Below are 23,997 nucleotides of genomic sequence, written 5' to 3'. Positions count from 1 at the left end.
TCTCTCTCTCTCTCCCATCTCCTCTGTAGTCCCTCTCTCTCTCTCTCCCATCTCCTCTGTAGTCCCCTCTCTCTCTCCCCATCTCCTCTGTAGTCCCCTCTGTCTCTCTCCCATCTCCTCACAGCTCTGGGAAGGATGAGGGATGGATTCCAGCGGCGAGTAACGGGATATTTAACGAACCTAAGGAGCCTCTCTCCCGCAGGCCGGTGTGTGTGTCTGTGGTGTGTTTCACACACATAGTTGGGGAGAAATGGGAGATGAATAGGCACTGCAGAATGCTGCCCATCCCCACCAGCGGTGGGGGCATTTTAATATCTACTGTAAAGCTGGCAACTCTGCACAACAGTAGGACTCACACACATAGGTCTGAATGGGCTAGGAAGGAGAGTACAATGTGCTTTAGTTAGGCTTTTTTTAAACATACTCATTGGTTATATTCTGTTTATAAGCAAGGGATTATATTTATCTTTCATTTACTTTAAAGAGGTGATTCCTGGGTCATGTTGATGTTTCTATGTAAGCTTGTTAATGGTTCCCATTGTCTGTTTTTGCAACAATGGAAGAAGGAAACAGTACAGAGGTTATTATTCAAATAAGTTTCAACCACATTGACCACAGGATGACTGCTAAATGTTGTGAGATGTGACTGTGCTCTAGTTATACAACGCCATTTCAGCTTTACTCCTCTCTGAGTCTATCTTACAAACCTTTGCTTAGGGTTCCAAACGAAGCCCCCCTGTCTCCACCCCCCCTCCCCATACACACACACACACACACACACACACACACACACACACCAACACACACACACACACACACACACACACACACATACAACCACAAGCCCAGCCTGGCTCCCAGGTGAGAGGCTGTTGCAGGTGACAGGTGTGACAGGGAGGCAGAGCTGCCACAGGTGTGCAGAACATGATACCTGGACTGTCTAGGCAGAATGACATCATTCTTTCCCAGTATTTCCATAAAGATTCTACATGGGACTATAATGTGGTGAGCGATCATGTGTAACAGTATATGACAGCTCCTATTTAGAAAGTGGTTATTAGAATTACCCCAGCTGGGCCACTGCTTTAACTGTAATATACATTCACTGTCGGGGGGCCCAAATAATATGATAATATCCACCCCCCTGTTCTCTTCAAGCCTGTTAGAATCAGTCAAAGCCTGCATGGTCGGTGGTTTATTTTAGCACATATTATCCTTGTGATAGATGGGAGTAAGTGTGTGCAAAAGAGTGTCTTAAGAATCAAATTAAACATTTGCACTTGGAAACTGTTTGCATTGTGTATGCTGATTCATTACAGTCTCACAGTTGCCCCAGCCTAAGCCCTATCCCTGCCCCAGCCTAGCCCTATCCCTGCCCCAGCCTAAGTCCTATCCCTGCTCCAGCCCCATCCACATCCCCTGCCCCAGCCTATCCCTATTCCTGCCCCAGCCTATCCCTATTCCTGCCCCAGCCTATCCCTATCCCTGCCCCAGCCTATCCCTATCCCTGCCCCAGCCTAAGTCCTATCCCTGCTCCAGCCCCATCCACATCCCCTGCCCCAGCCTATCCCTATTCCTGCCCCAGCCTATCCCTGCCCCAGCCTATCCCTATCCCTATCCCTGCCCCAGCCTATCCCTATTCCTGCCCCAGCCTATCCCTATCCCTGCCCCAGGCTAGCCCTATCCCTGCTCCAGCCCCATCCACATCCCCTGCCCCAGCCTATCCCTATCCCTGCCCCAGCCTAGCCCTATCCCTGCCCCAGCCTAGCCCTGTCCCTTCTCCAGCCCCATCCACATCCCCTGCCCCAGCCTATCCCTATTCCTGCCCCAGCCTAGCCCTATCCCTATCCCTGCCCCAGCCTAGCCCTATTCCTGCCCCAGCCTAGCCCTAGCCCTATCCCTGCCCCAGCCTATCCCTATCCCTGCCCCTGCCTAGCCCTATCCCTGACCCAGCCCCATCCACATCTCCTGCCCCAGCCGCTGTTTTAGTTTCAGTCCCAGCCCTAGTCCCAACACTGTAACTCTACAGGGGGAGACATTGATGCCATTAGGGAGGAAATGGTATTCTTTATGACTCTGTCTACTCTACACCTGGCTTCTATAACAGACCTTGCCTTCTGTGTGTGAATGTGTGTGTGTGTGTGTGTGTGTATATGTTGCTTGAGCTGAAATTAACTTATTCAGCTCAAGCAATGTCTCTCCTTCAAACATCAGGAGAGACATTTCATAATGTGACAGATTAACCATGGATATATTTTCAGCCTTCTCTCAAAATTAGTTGAGCCCGAAAGAGGAGCAGTTTAGCTGAGATCCGCCATTTTGGAGAATTTTTCGCTAACTTTTACATTTAAAGACCCGAGGACATTTGAAACAACTCTGACGTCAAACTAACTGAAAAAGGCTATGGTAATGTTGAGTGTGCACTGACCTTTCTGACAGTGTGTGTATGTTGGGAAGAATCCAGTGTGTAGCAGAACACCACAGCAGCATTAGAAAACCATCAGAGAGCCCCTCCCCCTTCTTTCCAATCCACCAATCCTGTCTCAACACCCACACCTCTCCTATTACTTCCATCTAACCTGGCCCAAACTGGAGTGGACTGGACAGGGCGTCAGTCTGAACATGCATCTACGTAACATGGTCCCCCACAGGGCCAGTTAGACTGTCAACAGACTGAGGGACGCTCCCCTCCACATGCTGACACCCGTCCGGCCTGCCCTGGAACAGGGAGGACCTCCTATCCAAACCAAACAGCCCCCCATCCCTCCCTCACCACCCATCACCGAGCTATGCCACATAGGTGTCTCTCTAAGTATTCTCATCGTAGAATCACCATATCAGCAGCCTTGGTACAATACATCAGAAAACAGTAGACCATTTATTACTGTGTTAGACATCTCCCTTGCTTCTCCTTCTTTGTACCACACACACACAGACACAGAGACAAACACCCACACTCACCACATACACAGTCACATGCTATGAAGGGGCCAGGGTTGATACAGTGGTTCTTTAAATGCCACTTCCTCCTGCAGATGTGTTGATGGTGTGCATGTGTATGTATTTGTACTGGTACTTACCCACAGTGCAACCTGTCTGTGAGACACACATGGATTTTTAAATGCAATTTTGTGGCTGGGAGAATTGCTCTTAGGTTGACTATGAAGAATTGTAAGTGTAGGGTTCATGTTTTATTTGGGCTCTCGGGTACACAGAGTTGGTTTAGTCGGGCTGTGTATTTGGTGTCAGTAGAATGTCATTGTGGTAGCAGAGGGAGTTCTTGAAAGGGCTGTCAAATGGTGAAGTAGGAGAGGAGCGTTGACAGTGTTAACATAGTGTTAAGCAGTTTGTGGTCTCAGCTACAGTCGAATGTCTGAAGGCATGAAGGAGCAGGCACCCAGAAGAGGGTCTGTGTGTGTGCTTTTGTGTGTGGTTGTGCTTGTGTATGAAGGTTTTTAGGTGACTGTGCTTAATTTCACTTTCAGGCTATCCTTTGTAATTGAAATCATCAATCAATCAATCAACATGTCATCTGGGTGGACTCGTTAAATGCTTCTGTTAGTCACAGCGATTAATTGATCAGGCCAATCAATATATGATAACGTAATCAATACCTTTCCTCTTCAAGGATGCTTAGTCAGTAACAGGGGCATCCATCTTAAATCCAACAGATCAATCCTCATTATATTCCACTGAAAGATCACAGACAGCAAATTATAGGCCACGTTCTGTTTTTAGAGAGCGACTTGTTTGTTGGGCAGTGATGACTCATGTGTCGGTCACTGGGGGAGACTGGGACAGTGGAAAGGGTGCGGTGGAATATTTTCCAACAGCTAAGCTGTAATTCCCCAGGACCTCACAGGTGCTTGTGTGTTGTCTGTGTGTGCATGCATTTGTGTGTGTGTGTGTGATGTTTCTCTCGCTCCCTCCCTCCCTCCTTCCATACTATCTCTCTGTGGGACCAGCTCCAACTCCAGGGTTCTGGTCCTGTGTCTGAAATGGTTGGTGGAGTTGTAACATTTAGCAGTGAAAGGCTTCATTGAGAGCTGCTTGGCAAACTCCTGTAGTCTCTGGGACAGTTGGCTAGCTTTTCCACAGGCAAGTGTGTCTCCTCCTGTCTTCCTGTCTGGGCTGGGGCCTAATTGCTATTCTGAGGAGCTTGTCAAGCCCAAGGCTGGGGCACTGTGTTGTACTGTACGGTACCGCTAGCTCTTCATGGTGCCTTATAAAAGTCCTCTTGTGACTGCCGTCGGTTATGGTGTGTCTATACTGTATGTGGGGGTGGTGGTGGTGGGGGGGGGGGGGTTCCAGGCAGTGACATGGCGGATGGCTGTTATCAAGCAATCATCTGACTTCTGTTTGTTACATCTGAGGGTCGTTTCCATACGCACTCCCTGTGACCCCCAGCCCTCTGTTATGATATGACTGTGTAGTTGGTCCGGTGTAACGACCTTCAGTTTGAGGCCTGTTCCTTCTCTGACCTTGTCCTCTCATGTTCACCCCATGGTAAGCACACTCAATCAGCCGGGTATTTTTAGACTGGGTCCCTGAGACAGAGTCCTCTGCATGGCCTTTTGTGTGAGAGTGTGATTAGACAGTAGAGTTTCGGGGTGTGAAAGTGAAAATAGTCGGTGTGGCAGTGTCCGTGACCTACCTGCAAGATCACCATTGCATGGTACATTTGTGTGTTGCCACAGTGATGCCCTATTTCTTGGTCTCCCCAGAGTAAAGCTATCTAGACCTTGCTCTAGCATCGCTTCTTTTAGCCTGCCCTCCACAGGGAGTATGTGACTCTGATATCTACTTGTCAGGCCTTGTTTATGCCCGTAGTCCTCCTCATCAGTGACAGGGTATCATTTGGAGAAGGAAAGCAGACAGACCTATTTAAAAGTTACTTAAAATTCTGAACTTCAGTACCACTGATAGTCTTCATTTCCTGTTGAAAGTGCAACTTCTCTCTTTTTCTAATCTTTTACTCATTTCCCTCTGTTTTCCCATATTCTCTTTCTTTGATATCTTTTTATCACCTCTTTTCCTTGCCTCTCATCTGCGGTTGACTCGCTCACATTCTCTCATTCACCCACTGACTTTCTTTCTCTCTCCCTCGCTCTCTAATTTTGCTCCCTCTCATCCCACAAATCCAGGGTTCCTAATCTCAGGGAGCTGGTGAAATACTCCTACTTAGTCTGTGAACCATGTTGGTTACCCTGCTGTGCCCACTGACCTGATTTAGGGCCAGAGGAAGGGAGGGAAGGGAGGGGTGAGGAAAGGAGAGGAGGGGAGGGGTGAGGAAAGGAGAGGAGGGGAGGGGACGGGCCTGACAGAATGACTCACCACTCCCTCCCCCTTCTGGAGCCTGCTTTGGAAGCCATGATACCATGAAAGCTTTAGGCAGTCCTTTCCTAGAGAACCACATGGCTGCCATCAGGGTTCAACACAGAGAGGCTCTACCAGTCGGAATAGGAGGCGGTACACAAAGCTGTAAGGGGAGAAATGCATGCACGTGGTCTACACTTGTAATCTTGGACCAGCAGCTGCTACAGTACATGTGATCGGATGTGCTGATGATTTGCGTGTACGCATAAGCCCTGTGGTAAACTGGCAGCATCGCCCCAATCCCTGAAGTCAGCTTCAGCACATTGAGATATCAGCTGATAGTCATTCAGGAGAGTGGGCTCATTATGCAGGATCTTTAACAGCTGTTCTCTGTCCTATTCTGGAATGTTATCATTTGTGATAACCCCTCACCACCATAGATACAGTTATATTGATGCATGTTACTGAATATTTCCTGACTATCCAGCTGAGTTGTATCACAGAGATGTTGTAGATGTCATCGAGGATCACCAGCCTGCTTGTGGCAGTAGTGAGCATCCTGACTGGGTTTGATCTCCATCAAACCCAGTCAGGATGGGTTTTCATTTGGGTTGGGTTAGGATGGGTTTTCATTTCTCTCTCTGAGGCCCAGTAGTTTCCCAATATTCCTCTGAGTGTGTGTGTGTGTGTGTTTGTGTGTGTGTTTACAGCTGTATTCTCTTTGCGTCTCTAAGTGTAATTCCATGGGTTTTCACGAGGGCAGTGAATGAGAGGCAGATGAAGGTGAGGGTGTTCGTTACTGTTGCCCTCTCTCAGGAAGGAGAGACAGAGGAGGGGAGGAGGAGAATAACAAGCGATGGGGACAAAGGGGCTCTCAAACTGTGGGAGGTCTGACGTGTCAGAGAGACTCCTGGGGAGATAAGAGGATACAGGATGGTACCGCAATACATTTACATTTACATTACATTTAGTCATTTAGCAGACGCTCTTATCCAGAGCGACTTACAGTAAGTACAGGGACATTCCCCCTGAGGCAAGTGGGGTGAAGTGCCTTGCCCAAGGACACAGCGTCAATTGACATGGCCAGGAATCGAACTGGCAACCTTCAGATTACTAGCCCGATTCCCTAACCGCTCAGCCACCTGACTCCCCCGCAATAGTAGGTCTCTCCCTCTCCTTTTTTCCTCCCTCTCTCTTTATCTCTCTCTTTCTCTGTCTTTATCCATTTATCTTTCTCTTTGCCCCCCACTTGTATTTCTCACTTTGTCTTTATCGGTAATGCTAGGTAAAACATGGCACTAAGTGGATGGCCTTCTGTATGTATCAGTGTGGTGTAGCTGTATACAGTGAAGATAAGATTGGATCTCAGGGCGCTGTGACCTGCCAGTGGATCTGGAGCAGCCTGGGGCTGCAGATCGATGGCCATTATAAATCAAACGGCCATTAGATGAAAGACCTGCTCTGATTCTGTCTCACTGTGTCAGGATAACTGACAGTCGAGGCCAGATCAATACTGCAAGGGGTCAGACACGTAGATGGGGGGAGTAGAGAGAGAGACGGATAGAGAGAGTGTGGAAAGGTAAAGACAGAGTTAATATCATATTGATAGAGAGGGGAAAAGCAACATAAAGACCCTGGTCCTGCAAGGTAGGGAGTGATGGGGTGAGGGGATTCTGGGGTCCAGGGAGTACTGGCTGACTGATGAGTCTGTGGCGTGTCTGAGTGATCCATCTCCCAGAAAGCACTGGGACAGGAAGACTTTACTCAGGGGGTGATGGGTAATAAACGATTTTAAAGGGTCGCCCCAGGACTGACACTGATTGACAGCTGTGTGCATACGTGCGTGCATGTCTGTGAAGGAGGACGGATGAATAGAATGATACAGAGAATGCACAGTGGGCTATATGTGTGCAGCCATGACTCCATGGCCAAGATTGGTGGCAGGGTTGTCACAAAAATAGTCTGAGATTAGTGAGCAGTTCCCTCGTAAATTGTTGAAGGGAATCAAACACAGACACATACAGTACATTCAGTACACATACACAGACACACACACATTTAAGTAGTTATGCAGTCATTCAGATTCCAGGTTTTGGTTTTGGTGTTGCTGCTTCTTTCCTGGACAGCTGACTCAACAGGTCACCAAGGTTACAAGATCTAGGGTGCGATGGGGTGCTAACATTCCACCCCATAATAAAAATAGTCTTCAAAATAAGATATTCCCTGTTTGATAACATACATTTTTAATCTAATTGTTTTGGCCACAGTTGGGGGTGATAAGATTAACACTGCAAAATGATGACGCATCTTAGTCGAGCCTGCTATCAAGAAAGAATGACGAATGAGATTAGGGAAATTCATGTTTTGTCATTGCTTCCTGCAGAGGTGTAGTCTCTCTCTCTTTCATACGTGCTCACTAACACACCTACACACACAGCTACACAGACACCTGCACACACATCAGCTGGGCCTAGAGTTAGTCACGTAGAGCAGGTTTGGCAAGTGCGCAGACAGGTGAAGTTGGTGTTTACCTGACAATAGTTACATAATCAGGACAGAGCTTTAAAGAGTTCAGGTGTGTGTGTGTAGGGAGTGGGCAATAGGAGTTAGGACTCTCTCTCTCTCTCTCTCTTCCTTTCTCAATCCTCCGGAGACGGTTGGGAGGATTATTTCTTTGTTGGGAAAGGCGTGTTGGATTTTCCTGTTTATATGTGGGCAGGACTTTCATCAATTTACAAAATACGGAGCAGGTAACTTTGTTTTATTCTTGTTGACTAATATCTTTACATTCTATTCAAATATATCTTCTGAACAGATCTAGAAAGTTTTAGGTGTGTTTTAAATTGTGTGTGTGGTTTCTTAGTTCCTTTATGGGTGTGGGAAAGAGGTTGTTAGCGTTCGTCAGGTTGTGTAGAGTTGCGACTCTGGTTCCTCTCTACTCTGGGCGAGTTCCTGTTAACCGTTAGCTTGTTTGATCTGTCTGGTAGCCATGCTGACAGTTTCCATAGGTTACAGGCCTCTATACCTTTCTCACTATGGTCTTTCTTTGATTGCTCTCTCAGACTGTTTGTCTTTCCCAGGAGTGACCCGAGTCAGGTCAGAAAGTTCCTTGTTGGGCTGTTCTGTCAGTTGTTAGGGGCTTAACCTTCCTGTCTGTTTTACGACTGCCCCATAACAGCCATAACGGATATATGGATGTATGGCTGGAGCCATCTTGAGTCATGTCCTGCAGGACGGACAGAGAATCATATAGTCAATATGTTGTCTGCTGGGCAGAACATTGATTTATCTGTCTGAATGCAGGAACTGTTACTGTATGTCTTATGGAAATCTGAATGTGAAATAGAGCCCCTGTAAACGTTTTATCATTTACTCTTATCAGCATTTTACTGGTGCAACTCTGATCCTACTAAATGTGCAGTTGGCAAATCTCTCTCTCCCTCTCTTTATGGAGGAGCTGGTGAGAGAGCCCGTGGTGGTGCCTTATGGATCAGCCAGAATAACGGGCCTCATTACTGGTAGTGGGGAGCCTGCTGTGTCTCACTAGCCTGGAGCACATCTCAACCACACCAAATTAGAGTCCGTCACACTCCTCTGGGGCTCCATGCAATTTCCACTGTAATCCTTCAGAGATGTGCCCCTCTTGTCCACAAGCCTGCAGGAGATAGCTGTGTGTGTGTCTGTGTGTGTGTGTGTCTGTGTGTGTCTAGTTTACAGGGACATTATCAAAGTTGACTGCAGGGTTATCTCTTTTCTCTAATGGGGCACCACATCAGATAAGCAGCATCCTAACACAGAGAGAGAGAGCACTGAGAACAAAGACAGAGAGACTACACTCACACGCACAAGCTTCCTCTCCATCCTTTACCCTGTGCTTACATTGTTGTGATCACACACATTGCACTCTACTTCCCTTGACTGGTTCTCTAAGATCTACTGTATACGGACTGACAGATCTCCGACAGATCCCTACTGGAATGTAATAGCTAAAGGCCTCATTTTCCCATAATGCATCCGTTTGGGTCTTTTTCTAATTGGTACATGTGGTCGACGAGTCTAGCCTCCTGAGGGAATGCACGACAGACGAAACACTAAACAATACATTTTGTCTCACAGTGGGAGGAACAACAATAAAGAGATTAGATACAGACACACTGGAGAATGTCTCAGACACATACACAGACATTCAAACAGAGCACGCATACAAACACTCAGTGTAAGAGCAGGGAGTCAGGTGGCTGAGCGGTTAGGGAAGCGGGCTAGTAATCTGAAGGTTGCCAGTTCGATTCCCGGCTGTGCAAAATGACGTTGTGTCCTTGGGCAAGGCACTTCACCCTACTTGCCTCAGGGAGAATGTCCCTGTACTTACTGTAAGTCGCTCTGGATAAGAGCGTCTGCTAAATGACTAAATGTAAATGTAAGAGCAGGCAGGCAGACTCAGTGCAGCAGAAGTCTGTCCTCTGGCCCCTGGCCTGCAGCAGAAGCCTGTCCTCTGGCCCCTGGCCTGCAGCAGAAGTCTGTCCTCTGGCCCCTGGCCTGCAGCAGAAGTCTGTCCTCTGGCCCCTGGCCTGCAGCAGAATCCTGTCCTCTGGCCCCATGTCAGTCTCAGGATCGATCCAGGCCGCAGCTCTCCACCTCTCTGCTTCCTACGCATGCCTGTCTGATACGAACACTGAGGCTGAGGGCTGAAGGTCGTTCCTCGCCTACTGTTACACACACACTCCACTTAGGTGGGCTGGGACTGCGCTAGGGTGATGCGGCACGAAAATGTCAGAACTGTGTGTGTGCTAGTATGAGTATGCATATTCATATTGTGTTTCCCTCTGTCTCTCCTTAGACCACCCTGCCTCCTCTCTGCAGTATCAGTGTGGGTCTGTTGACTTCCTGTGTTCACCGCGACTGGGGAAGAAGGCCACTCCCTCTAGACCATGTCACGGCCGCCCTGTAGCCAAGCCCCGCCCCCAGCCCCAGACCACAACCATTTCCAAGGCACCAGCCGCACAGAAACCCCAAGGTACAGTATAGCCCTGCCCTGAAGGTACAGACACAGTGTCTAAGACACCCTTCTGTCCCACTCAGTTGGCAATCATATAGGTATAACCATCTGTCTTTTACCCATTCTTGCCCATTCTGATTTCAATCCCCTTTACTGAGCATATTATTCTTTAGACACTATAGTCATGTTAGCACCATGTCTCAACTAAGTTCCAGTAACATGCTACCTGGATTATGATGATTAAGCACTACAGTAAGCATATAAAAATCACACACTAAAGCCCACGCACATACACATGAACATACAAATACACATGCACAGAGAGGAAGGAAGCAGATAAACCAAAAGAGTTGTGACAAACATACCTGCTTCCTGATTTCCACCAGTACTAGAGCATACTACAACCTGATAAGCCTGTCACATGCAGTCGTTTTCCATTGAGGGTGTGAGTGGACAGTTAGTGCAAAGTGTGTGTTAGGATAGTTCTGCCATTTGCTTGTCAGGGTGTTTCTTTTTATCTTACTCTGAAACCACAGTGACTTACACATGCTCCGCTCAGCATCCTGTTCTGCAAGCAGGAAGTGATTCGGTCCCTTTCAGCTCAGTCCGGACTCAGATCAGTCGTGCTCGGCTGCACTCTTCAGGGATCTGCTTTTGGTCTGTAACCCTCCGTGGTTGTTTTTGTTACGGGAGTTTGATAGAGGAGGCAGAGGCAGCACACTCAGGCTCAGGAATGGAGCCTTTCTCCATTGGATCTCTCCGGATTACTTGACGAAGAACTGGTTCCTCGGTTACACCGGTGACTTGATCTCGTATCTCTCTCTCCTTCTCTTCTTTCATCCATTCCTCCCTCTTCCTGCTCCTGCACCTTCAGTTCCCCCTAAGCCCCCCCACCTGCTAGCCCTCGGACAAGACAAGAAGCCCAAAAGGATTCCCCCGGCCCCCTCCAGACCATTGCCGGCACCCCCACCTCCGCCCAAACCCAAGCCGAGCCAGACCCACCCGGTCCTGGGCATCCAGAAAGAGGCCCAGAAAGTGGGGCTGCTCATCGAAAGGTTTGAGAACTCCAGGTACTGTATGGCAGAGGATTCCTCTTGTGCTCTCGCTCAGTTAGTTAATCAGCTTCATGTTTTGTTCCGCAAGTTGTGTGTGTATGTAGGGGTATGTGTATGTGTGGCGGGATACTGTTTGAGAAGTGAAGTTATGACAGGTGCTTATGCTTCGCTAAGTCATTATGTTTTAGTTTCTAGAAGTTTGTCAGAAGTACCCGATGCTGTCTGAGTGTGTGTTGCTCTAAACAATCTCATCTCTTACACTTCCTAGTTCCCTTTGTGTGAATGTGTGGCTGGATAGTGGGGCTCTTGTTAGCACACTATATTCATGTATTACATCTTATCCATTGTACTATACCAGTAGCTCTACATTATATTAATAGCAGACCACAAAGCATGTCAGTGATCCAGGGCATCAGACGATGTTTCAGACAGTGTGTCTGTGTTTTCTTAGGGTTCCCATCATAGGTGTCCCTGGGCGGAACCAGCTTCACCTGTGTCTGAGCATGGACGCCACTCCTGAGGCCACACCCCCCTCCGGCCCTGACCCCTCCACTCACGCCCCCTCAGAGCCAGCAGGAGCAAAGGACCCTGGGGAACGGTCACCTGCTGACAAACTGCCACTTAGCTCCTCAAAGCAGACTGATGAGGTCACAGAGGTGACGGAACTCTCGCGCTTGGCCTTGTTACGCATTGACGGCCCTGACGACGTTGCCCTTGACCACTGTACTGAGGGTAACATCCACAACCACGCTGTCGGTAGCCATGGCAATGCAGAGCAGGAGGATGGCTCCTCCTATGAGCTCCAGGACAATCAGGACTTGCATTCCACTGAGCAGAATGGGAAGATTCCTAACCGGGACAGCGGCATCGACAGCCCGTCATGCACCGTCGAGGGGGAGGTGTTTCCCAACGAGGACGCCATTGATGAGGAGGATCGCTACGACAGCGTCACGGAAACCGAGAGCGTGTCCTGCGTCACACTGGGCAACAAGCGGGACTCGACGCAGGACGAGGACAGCGACCTGGATGACGGGAGCAGTGGAGAGGCAGACGGAGGGGACAAGGCAGACACACTCACAGAGGCCAGCAAGGTGAGCAGCCCACCGTCACACCTCTCTTCCCCCCCTCTCATCTCATCAACTGCTCTTCACCCCAAACTATTCTCTAAAACTGATTTTAACAACCTGCAGCTTAAGACAGATTTGATCAGGTTTAGACAGGAACTAACCAACCGATGTATCTATTTTGATCAAAGGCTGATGTTCAGAAAGTCTACATCTAAATGCACACCATTTGACAGTTTCAGTCTGAGTTGGTTACTAAGTGTGTGAAGTCAGTAGGCTGGAATAGGACCCTGACAGCTGCTTAAACACAAACCACACAGTCTCTGCAACAGACAGAAACCTCTCTCATCCAAGCTACTGTTTCTCATGACTTTTGTCCTTGACACTGACCATCGATCTCCAGCCACACCACAATCCCAGAAGTGAGATTGAGCTGCTTGAGGTGTACATGATCTGACAACCTGGCACCGGAAGAAAATACATTGTTGGAAACTCTCAAGTGTTAGTCAGAGATTGACAAAGAGAATTGGGATCTGAAAAGAAATCTTGAAAATGTGTTTGAGAACATGAGCAGGATACACTCTGTACCTTCATTAGGCACCACACCGTACCCTCCCTGTCTCACACACGTGCACACACACACATCCACACCCTCTACTGACATCCCACACCCAGTACCTCCTGGGCATGTGATCTCCGGTTCCCAATGTTTCCTGATCTCAGCATAGCTACCCAAAGGAAAAGTGTGCTTGTGTGTGTGTGTGTGTGTGTGTGTGTGTGTGTGTGTGTGTGTGTGTGTGTGTGTGTGTGAAGGAGAGAGAGAGAGAGAGAGAGAGAGAGAGAGAGAGAGAGAGAGAGAGAGAGAGAGAGAGAGAGAGAGAGAGAGAGAGAGAGCTGGGAAAGAGAGAGAGAGAGAGAGAGAGAGAGCTGGGAAAGAGAGAGAGCTGGGAAAGAGAGAGAGAGAGAGTGTGAGATGGTGCTCAGACACTACAGCTGACATGTTGATGGCTTTTTTATGCCAGAACTGTGACAGAGGATACGGTTTTTGGCGATGCATATTGCTACAGGAAAAGGCAGAGAATAATTTATGTCTGTCATAAGTAGTATCCTCTACAAAGATGTATTGGTATAATGTGCATTTAGAAAGCTGGCATTTGGCTGTTTTGTTGATGTATCTGTACTAGATGTGTTTCACAAGCCTTTCCATTTCCTCAGTGTGCGTGTGTGTGTGTGTGTGTGTGTGTGCGTGTGTGTGTGTGTGTGTGTGTGTGTGTGTGTGACACCAGACAGCTGTTGCAAAACAGTCACGATTGTGTTTCTTCACTCCCCTGCTCTGTTGTCTGTCAGTGTCGGATATGGAATGCAACATCATTACTGTAATCGAGATATAACCAGCTTCCCCAATCACATATTGTAATCCACCCCACATCGTACTACAGTGGACTAGTTAGAACAACTCAACTCACTGAACTTTAACCCGAGCCACCACTAGTGATAGTGGAGTGGCTGTGGCTGATGTTGCAACAAATGGTGACACACAAGTTTGACCCAGTTTGAATGGGTACAAAAGAACATTACCCTGGCAAACCATGCATGCAGGTGAAGGAAAAATACAGATGTAGTTGGTCTGCCTGTTTAGACTTACAATGTACCTGGTTGTTAATGAACCCTGTTGTTAGCTTGCCTGTCTTTGGTGTTGAGGAGTTGTGCTAGTGGGTGTGACTGTACTGTGTGCTGTACCCCTTAGTGCTCAGAATCCCAGAAGCTGCTGAACATCGCCAGAGAGCTTCTCCACACTGAGGAGGCCTACGTCAAGAGGCTCAACCTCCTGGACCAGGTAACCTCCTCCGCCTGTCACACACCATCTCACACACACCATCACCCACACATTCCTTGTCAGACTAGAGTGTGAGAGTGTGTTTAGGTGCTCCTGGCCCAGAACTCCTCTCTCTCTCTGTGAGAGGAGTTAGTGATTGTGATCAGGGCTAAGCTGGATTAACACTGGCCCACTGATCCTCTGAATGCTAACACTTGGATTGGGACCAGATTGGGAGGTGATGTGTTTACAGTTGTGTGTCTTGTAAATGTGTAAGTTTGTGCCAATGTTTGTGTGTGTGTGTGCGGGTCTAGTAACCCTGGATAATAATGTGAGGTAATGTAACATTTTACAAATCATTATGTCAAGCCAAGATGATTGATAGGACATTATCAGGACAGACCTTCTCCTCCAACCCTCTTTCTCAAGTCTCTTTCTCAAGCCACAACACACAGACAGACCTGTCATCATAAAACTGTGGAGAACTGCTAGGTTTGTTGCTGAGGGCAACCTCAGAGCTGCTTCCTGTTGTCGTCAAACTCTCCATCACAGGGGTACTGTTGCCATAGGAACTGTAGTGCAGATAGGCCTGTAGTTATGTGACTGACAGGGAAGTGAAAGGTAACAGAGGTGTTGGAGGTCCATAGAGTGACCATGATAATGAGACTGTAACATCACACACTGAATATTACTGGAGCAAAGGGTTGGAATTGTTCTTCTAGAAATCCATGAGTGTTCATACTTCTATGTCCTGCGTGCGTGTGTGTGTGTGCGTGTGTGTGTGTGTATGTCTATACAGGTATTTTGCACTAAGCTCACTGAAGCTGGAATCCCTCAGGACGTCATAACTGGGATCTTCTCCAACATCTCCTCCATCTACTGTTTCCATGACAAGTTCTTGCTTCCCGATCTCAAAACACGCATCATTGGAGAATGGTAAGGACTGAATGAATTTGATCGACAGTCACCTGGACCTATAGTTCTCAGGGATAGTGTTGGTCCGTGATTATGTTAGTCAGTGTGGTCAGTGTGTGTGTGTTGGCTACAAAACTCAGACAGCAGGGTAGCAGTAGGAGGGTGTTGCCAGGCTGTTGGTGGGTGTTGTTGGGGCAGTAAGTGGAGGTTCAAAATGTGTGTGTGTGTGTGTGTGCGTGTGTGTGTGCCAGACTTCCAGGGCTGGTAGAATGGGGGCATTTTCTGCCTCTCTTCATCTGCTCAGAGGAAATGTACCACCAATGTGCATGTGCCAAAAGTCTGGCTTTGTGGAGTATTGTGTCTTTAGGGCTCTCTGTAGAGAGATTCAGTTTATTCACTTGTCGCGTAATGCTATGTACACATGCTATCTTTGAAGTCACGACTATTATCAGAGTCAAAAGCTAAAACATTCGATCGGAATGTTAGACACCTCCATTGTTTCGTTTTTTGATGTTCGTTCTCTTTGTGTTAGGGACTCCAAGCCTCGCATTGGTGACATCCTTCAGAAGCTGGCTCCGTTCATGAAGATGTATGGAGAGTATGTGAAGAACTTTGACCGTGCGATGGACCTGGTAAACACCTGGACCCAGCGGTCGTCACAGTTCAAGAGTGTGGTCCAGAACATACAGGTCAGTCTGACCATCTGCGTGTGTGTGTTTGTCCAGTTATCTGTTTTATTATTCTACTTTTAAAGAGACAGTATGAGATGGATGGTTGACGTGTGTGTTGTCTCTGCAGAAGCAGGACGTGTGTGGTAATCTCACCCTGCAGCACCACATGTTGGAACCAGTCCAAAGGATCCCACGCTACGAGCTTCTGCTCAAAGACTACCTGAAGAAGCTACCAGAAGACGCCCTCGACAGGAAGGATGCCGAGAGTGAGTCCACTGGGCACATTCTATCAAACCGTCCCATAACAGTGAGATAGGACATGCTGGTGCTTTTTAGACTTAGCGTGTCTGTTCCGAGAGGAGAGCCCGATGTCCCTTGTCCTCTGGATGAACTCTGGCCTTGCAGCATCTTCCTCGTAGATGTGTCTATGTACAGCTTCGGCACGCCAGGCCTGGGAGCCCCTAGTTAGTCAGTGTGACATTCAGGCTCTCCTGGCCTGGCCTGTCTGTCTGCTCTGTTTATGTAAACCAGGATGGAGAGGGCTGTGTCAGGTGATCTCACCCATTAGTACTCTGCTCTACTGGCCCACAGTCAGTTGGATGAGTTACACCTGTGTGTGTGTGTGTGTGTGTGTGTGTGTGTGTGTGTGTGTGTGTGTGTGTGTGATTATGTGTGTGTGTGTGTGTGTGTGATTATGCGTGTGTGATTAATGGGACAGATTGTGTATGTTTGATGTTGGGTAATGTACAGTATACTGCTCTTAACAAGACTCATGCAAGGAGTCTACACTTTGTCATCTTGTCAAACACACACACACACAGGTTCAGATAGACTCCAGCATGTAGTCTGACGTATTGTAATGCACACAAAGTACTGTCTGCTTATCTTCAGGCTACCTACTATGTCCTGTCCTCCTATTAGTCACTGTTGATTTAATAGAAAGTCATTGTCACTATCTATTAATCTAACGTGTGTGTTGGTGTGTGCTTGATGGTGCAGAGGCGGTGGAGCTCATCTCTACTGCAGCCAACCACTCCAATGCCGCCATCAAGAAAATGGTGAGATTCTGTTGCTGTATTGTTAACATCATTCACTGGGATCACTGTAACATGGCCCAGCCCTCTGCAGGTTCACCGCTGTGGTGGCTTGTTGTCTCTGTCTGGCAGGGAGGGGGCAGGGAGGGAGGGAGGGAGGGAGGGAGGGAGGGAGGGAGGGAGGGAGGGAGGGAGGGAGGGAGGGAGGGAGGGAGGGAGGGAGGGAGGGAGGGAGGGGGCAGGGAGGGAGGGAGGGAGGGAGGGAGGGAGGGAGGGAGGGAGGGAGGGAGGGAGGGAGGGAGGGAGGGAGGGAGGGAGGGAGGGAGGGAGGGAGGGAGGGAGGGAGGGAGGGAGGGAGGGAGGGCCGTGGTTGCATTAGAACAGACAGGAAGCTGCTGTTTCCTGCTGCTAGTTTGAGAGTTTGCAGAAGACTGACGGCTGTCACACACACACACATACATACAAACACTTACACACACACACACATACACACTTACATACACACACATACGCACTTACAGACACATACGCACTTACATACACAGACACACACACACATACGCACTTATATACACAGACACACACACAAACATACACACTTACAGACGCACACCCATACATACAAACACCTACATACACAGACACACACACATTTACATACACAGACACACTCACACTTCTTTCCTCCTGTTATGAGGAAAAAAGTTCTTTTATTTCAAGGATGATCCTAGGATCCTAGGATCATGATAAAATGGATGTTTACAATACAGGCGCACTGTAGCTCCATCTGGTGGTGCTTGCTTCATCTCTGAACTACAAACGATGTTATCTGCAAAGCTGCTTGTGTTTTCTTGCAGACATGTTAGTATTTGGCCTCCTCTGCATTCATCCATGTATGTGCACCTCTGCTGTTCATCACAGTCCTCTGTCTCCCTTCTCTCTCTCTTTCTCTCTCACACACACTCGCTCTCTCGCTTTCTCTCTCTTCCTTTTCTCTCTCTTTCATACATTCACTTCAATACCTGTGCCGGCAACTTCACCTCTGTTGTATGTGCGGTTCTGTTTGAACTTTCTCAGTGTTCTCCATGGTCTGAGAAAAGCAAAGGACCCTTTGATTGAACATGATTGTATTACTGCTGAAGGCGTTTATAAGATGAAGTACCTTGTACATTGTGACTGTGTTGTGAAGCATTAACTCCTGTCTCTCTCTCTCTCTCTCTCTCTCTCTCTCTCTCTCTCTGGGGTTTTCAGGAGAAGATGCACAAACTTTTGGAGGTCTACGAGAGGCTTGGTGGAGAGGAGGACATTGTGAACCCGGCCAACGAACTCATTAAGGAGGGACATATCAAGAAGATGTCGGCCAAAAATGGGACAGCCCAGGACCGATACCTTTACTTGGTGAGAGAGTGTTGAATCATAATGTGCATTTTGTTGTGTGTGAAACAGTCTTACTGATACTCTGTCTGTTCCTGCTGCAGTTCAACAACATGCTTCTCTACTGTGTGCCCAAGCTGAGGCTCATGGGACAGAAGTTCAGTGTGAGAGAGAGGATAGACATCGCTGGCATGGAGGTAAGGAGACACTCTCCTCATTTTCTCCTCATCACTATCCATCTCTTTCTTCGACCTTCTTTCTCACTTGTAGAGGGTTGATCACGTTGCGGGTGTATGTCTGCAGGTGCAGGGGATCGCAAAGCAGAACCTCCCTCACACCTTCGCCATCATTGGGAAACAGCGCTCTCTGGAGCTTCAGGCCAGGTAAGACCCAGAAGACTCAGAAGGCCAGTCACAGTCACAGCATCGTAGTGACCTATCCAAAAGCAGCTGTGGAAATGTCCTGCTCATGTCCTGTCTGTTCTCTATAGGGCAGCGGAGGAGAAAGAAGACTGGATCCAGGTACATTTCCGTGTTTGTTTTCGTCAAATCCATATTCACACACATCATCCTACGCCAGACTTTAAAACCCATTTTTCGGAATTGTGCACTCTCTATCCTGGGGGATGGGGTTAGGGAGGCTTTCCACCACACCTCAGTTGTGTGAATCAGGGAATTGTATTCACTAATAAAGCCCCTCATTACTGCTCGTTTAGCCTATTAAAGCTGGCTAAAGCTGATTAAGACTGGTCAGAGGCTGCAGGAGAGCTGTGATACAAAAGACAGAGAGAGCGAGAGAATGAGTTGAGTGTGTGCGTGTTTGGAGTGTGTATGCACTGTAGCTGACTGGATTGAAAGGGTATTTAGTAGGCCACAGAGCTGAAAAGAATAGAGAGACTATTCAATAAACTGAAGGGCAGAGTGGAATGCGGTTTCAAGGGATTTGGGATTTAAAAAAGAGGGAGGAAAGAGAGAAGAGCGTGTGCCCAGTTGTGGTTGGGTAGTTAGCATAGCCAGGGAGCCTTCTCTCTGAAAACTGTGTAGCTGGAGCAGAGGGCTCATGATGCACTTGTTGGTCTGATGTCATCCTTTTACAGTGGGGTCAGACCAGACCATAGCATGGCACAGTCCCTCTCTTTGTTCCCTATTTTCAGACAGGGAAAGGCCCTCTGCCCCGAATTATTGTCTCTCTCTCTCCCTCATTTGTTTGCCCTCGGGACTGTAGAAAGGATTAGGCATCCCCCTTGTCATGTAAGGTTTCACTCAGCCGATGACTTTCCTAAAGTATCTTCCTCACAGGTCCTGTGCTTTGTACACTTGAACGCTTCAGCGTGATTAATACGAAGAGGACAGGAAAGCCTGAAAGGTTTCTCCTCCTCCTCCCCCTTTCTTTCTGTCACTCATCTCTCCCCTCGCTCCCCCTTCCTCAGGTGATCCTGGCCACCATCGAGAGGCACAAGCAAAACAGCGAGACGTTCAATAAAGCTTTTAATAGCTCCTTCTCCCGTGAGGAAGACCATCCGCCTGACTCACCGGTCAGTCAGTCTTTCAATCCAATGAATCAACGTCATTCAAAATCAAATGGTTCCACCAATCCTATGAATTTGAATGCAAGGCGCTAGGGTTTGGTCAGAGCATGTGTCCTAGTCTGTTCTTTGTCTTTGGTGATAACTACCCTGATATGGCTGGACTGTCACTCCACGCGCTCACGCACGCACACACGCTATAAAGAGGCCTTTTCTCTGTTTCCTGAGAGTCACACCCCCACACTTGCGTGCTTATCTTGAGGTCCCTGCACTGTCTCATGACCTTGTAGGGGAAGCCCCATGCATGCTGTGTATACACACATCTTTCTTATACATGTCCACAGCTGACCCACTTTGGGCTGCCTGAGCTGGAGGTGCACCAGAGACCCAGGCTCAGTAAGCCCAAAGTGCCACCTTGTGGAAGAAAACTCTAACTGCAGACAGGCATTTGCAATAGATGAGCTTGACAGCAGGAGGGGTGTTAATGATCCGCATGTGTTCACGTTTACCCATGCGGCCAGTTATATTATAACTTATTATAACTCTGCTATCGTACATTGACAGCTATGTCAGGATGATGGTGAGGATGTTGGTGATATTGCTTCAGCAGATGGGTGACAGTTGTTGTGGTGTTTTCTCCTCAGGGCCCCTGGATTAACGCCTCCATAGACTCAGACAGTGAGAGGCTGCACGAGCGGGTAGGTACTGCAGCTCTGCACAGCTGCATGGAAAACTTGATCATTTCAAAAACATGTTATGCATCTTCACACACAATCAGAAGATGCACAGCAGATGTGAGGAAGTTTGATTGGAACAGTATCATCTCTCCCTTGGCCACTGGAATGAATGTGGTAAAGATCCAGGATAAACTATTTCCCAAAAGAACAAGGCTAATGAGATTCCCACTTATGATGAGCCAGGCCATTGAATAAACAGTGTAATACGAACACACAGTGGGTCTTCATGATGAGAAGCACATCGATCTCTGCTCTGTCTGAGAGGCTGTGTCTGAGACTATGAGGCTGGACTAACAAAGCCTCCGTAAATCCATACCCTCTGTCCTGCAGCGAAGCAGGGAGATGACACAGTCCTCATTAGGCAGGCTTCTCCATGGAGATATCATCATCTACAGTATCTCATGCTCTTTAACTGCAAAAACCTACTCTGTGGAGAGAGAACACAATCAGGACATGAATTTCACACGTCCTCCCACAATGCATCTGTGGTAACGATTAGGCGGCTAGCTTTGCTATCAACGCCCCTGCCAGCTTTTTATAGCAGCGGGGTTGAGAGCGAGAGAAAGTGATGAAGACAATGGAGGGAGATGTAGAGAGGAATGGCAGATATACGGTGTGAGGAATGAACACTGGGCAGTGTGTGAACACCCCCTTACACGTGCATTCTCTCTGTCTCTCTCTCTCTGTCTCTCTCTCTCTTTCTCTCTGTCCTCCAGAAGAGTTCCAAAAAGAAGGAGAAGGAGAAGACCACATGTAAGGGCTGCAACGAGAGCTTCAACTTCACCAAGCGCAAACACCACTGCAAATCCTGTGGAGCGGTGAGCACACTAACACTTTCACCCCATTTTAAGATGGCGGTTGGTAATAAGAGATATGCACGGCTCTGACAGAAATGATATGATGTGTCTAAACAGCTGCTCTCTTCTTCCTCTTTCTTTCTCTCTCTCTCTCTTTCCTTTCCCACCGCTTCCCTCTCGTCACAGGCCATCTGTGCGAAGTGTTCAAAGACCTTAGAGAACAAGACATGTCGATTGTGTCCAGAGTGCTTCGAGGCCAGCCAGGGTCTGGAGGGGCTAGCAGCGCCCCCAGCTGAGCACAAGAGGAAAGCTGCTGCTGAGGTGGGACACCAGAAACAGTCACAAACGCCACTGTCAACCTAGGAGTAATACAGTAGCAGGACGTCCCAGCAGAGAGTGTATGAGGGGAGAGAGAGGACTTTGGCATGGGCCCCCTGACACAACGCCAGACCCTGGGGGGAGCGGCGCAATCGCGTTAGTCCTCCCTGCAGGACACTGGGGGCACTGCCCAGAGAGAGAGCACTTGGGGCTTACTTGCTGAAACACACGCATAGACATATGTAAACGCATAGATGCAAACGGGCAGACACCCTCTCTCGTATTACCCATGACAGACTACTTTTTCTTTCCTCTTACATAGTTATAAAGCAACCATTTCAGAGTAACAGTATGATGTAGGAACCTACACATGAATAGCAACCTGCATGACTCAATAGGCCCCATCTCTACCAGTGAACCAGTATTGAATAGCTGGCAGTGTGAGTGAGCTGAGTGTATACCACTACATATAATAGCTCATTGTGTCATGATCAAGTCATGTACAGAAACAACACTATTCATCTTTCGTCTCATACAGTCCATTGTTGTACAATAGCACATATGCACATGTTCCTACTTACACATACAGGCACAAGACACAGAGTCATATTAGGTAACCTCTACTGGATGACCAATACCATGACATGGACCTAGATAAGGGGCTTAGTGGACTCTGCTGACAGGACCGTCTGGAGGCTTCAGGTGTGTGTGTGTGTGTGTGTGTGTGTGTGTGTGTTTATGTATGTGTGTGTTTGTGTGTCATGATGCAACAAGCAGCTGCTTTAATCTTGTTATATAGAGAAGCTGAGTCTTGTGTCTGTCTGTCTCTCTCAGTCTGTCTATCTGTCTGTCTTAGTTATGGTCAACGGCCCTCACACTTAGATACATGCATATTTACAACCTATACAAGCTGCATGTCACCTTTTCTTCTTTCATTGTAAGTGGCAGAGCATTATGGACCACAATGTCTGAAATGTTGGAAAAGTAAGTTGCGATGGCATTAAGTACCACTTGGGGGAGTTCTACACCACATTAGTCATGCAGGGTCAACAAAGGACAACCTGCTAGTGTAGAAATCTCTCCATGTCCCGCATTCTCAACATTATGAATGTTATGTAAGAGTATATGAAAGTATTTTAAAAAAACTAACATGTCCTAACATGACATCTGTATTTTCAGTTCCAGGAATACAGTTGGTGTTTAGAAGGCCTACAACTAGTTAAATACAGTACGGGATTTTATCCCAGAATTAGGTATTAAGTATCCAGAAGTTGGAAGCCAAATAGAATGACATGTTTGGCATTGTAGGCTTTTTTTTGTCATTTGGGGAGGTATTAATCAGGTATTAATCATATCTTGTCTTGTCTCTCTCCAGAGGCAGGTCTCTCTGACGGGGGACAACTTCCTGCTGTGTAGCTACCTGCAGGTGCAGGAGAAGGGGAAGAGCTGGACCAAGACCTGGGTGGCGGTCTCCAAGACTGAGCCCCTGGTGCTCTACCTGCAGAGCAACGGGCAGGTAAGGGTCAGCCCTAATCCCCCTTGGGGCTGTCTACTGGTGTGTCACATGTGGGTGCATAGAGGTCTCTTTATGCAATAGGTTGTCTATGAGGGCATGCTTCAGTCTGCCTGACGGATCAACTCTTGCCCAACCTGCATGTCACCTGTCTAGCTGCATGGATAGGTCACCTGTGCAGCCTTGTGTGTGTAGTGTTAGCGTCACCCCTAACAGTCCTGTGTGTGTGTGTGTGTGTGTGTGTGTGTCCAGTCAGGGCTCTGTCTGCTCTCTAAAATGCTGATTCGGACCAAGAGGGATTTAGTTGTCCAGAGTCTGACCTCAGGGACTCCACCTGGGCGGCAGCGTTCAGTCTGACCAGAGGGGGCCCACTAGGTGCTTCCACACTGCTCTCATTCAGGCAGGGTTAGAACAGGCATTGCATGGCTGTTTGGCAAATGGCCCACAGGGTGATTGAGGAGGCTTCCACTTGAAGCAGCAAACCACAACCTTGAAGTTGTTCTCATCCTTCTCTGCGCAGTTGATGTTCAGTGACTCTTCTGCTAGCATGAACAGATGATCAGCACACAGAACGACAGTCTGTGCTGCCATCAGTAGAGCTGTGTGGCCTCACCAAAATTCCAATCCCACGCAAACAATCCCATGTCAGAACTCTGTTCCATAGATTAGGATTACTGATTATTTTCTAAATTGGACAGAAGCAGTAGACCAGAGAGGGGGATGGGAGAGAGGAGAGAGGGAAAGAGCTTACTGCGCACGCCTTCATTGAAGAACCCGGCAGAAGATAGGAGATGATGAAGGATAAGATGACATGAGATGGCATTTGTTGAAATCTGTCACAATAATCACTTCAGCGATCAAAACAC

The 23,997-nt window shown here is 48.0% G+C and overlaps 1 protein-coding gene across 2 annotated transcripts in view; it reads left to right on the top strand.

Moving 5' to 3' along the window:
* Window positions 1-23,997, top strand: part of fgd (faciogenital dysplasia) — a 41,369-nt gene that overhangs the window by 15,699 nt on the left and 1,673 nt on the right. The window contains exons 2-18 of one of the 2 annotated variants that reach the window (XM_067240176.1): window positions 10,154-10,330; window positions 11,187-11,382; window positions 11,819-12,458; window positions 14,179-14,268; window positions 15,047-15,183; window positions 15,695-15,851; window positions 15,961-16,099; window positions 16,833-16,891; window positions 18,119-18,265; window positions 18,346-18,438; window positions 18,545-18,624; window positions 18,732-18,762; window positions 19,671-19,775; window positions 20,411-20,464; window positions 21,223-21,321; window positions 21,487-21,621; window positions 22,994-23,134. In XM_067240176.1, coding sequence (XP_067096277.1) covers window positions 10,154-10,330; window positions 11,187-11,382; window positions 11,819-12,458; window positions 14,179-14,268; window positions 15,047-15,183; window positions 15,695-15,851; window positions 15,961-16,099; window positions 16,833-16,891; window positions 18,119-18,265; window positions 18,346-18,438; window positions 18,545-18,624; window positions 18,732-18,762; window positions 19,671-19,775; window positions 20,411-20,464; window positions 21,223-21,321; window positions 21,487-21,621; window positions 22,994-23,134 — 2,480 coding nt within the window. Of the gene's footprint in view, window positions 1-10,153; window positions 10,331-11,186; window positions 11,383-11,818; window positions 12,459-14,178; window positions 14,269-15,046; window positions 15,184-15,694; window positions 15,852-15,960; window positions 16,100-16,832; window positions 16,892-18,118; window positions 18,266-18,345; window positions 18,439-18,544; window positions 18,625-18,731; window positions 18,763-19,670; window positions 19,776-20,410; window positions 20,465-21,219; window positions 21,322-21,486; window positions 21,622-22,993; window positions 23,135-23,997 lie in introns of both variants that reach the window. The other variant, XM_067240175.1, reaches the window with a different exon arrangement.

The sequence above is a fragment of the Osmerus mordax genome, chromosome 7, assembly GCF_038355195.1.
Source record: "Osmerus mordax isolate fOsmMor3 chromosome 7, fOsmMor3.pri, whole genome shotgun sequence".
NCBI lineage: Eukaryota > Metazoa > Chordata > Actinopteri > Osmeriformes > Osmeridae > Osmerus > Osmerus mordax.
Note: the sequence above shows the minus strand (reverse complement) of the source record. Positions and strands in the feature narration are given on the sequence as shown.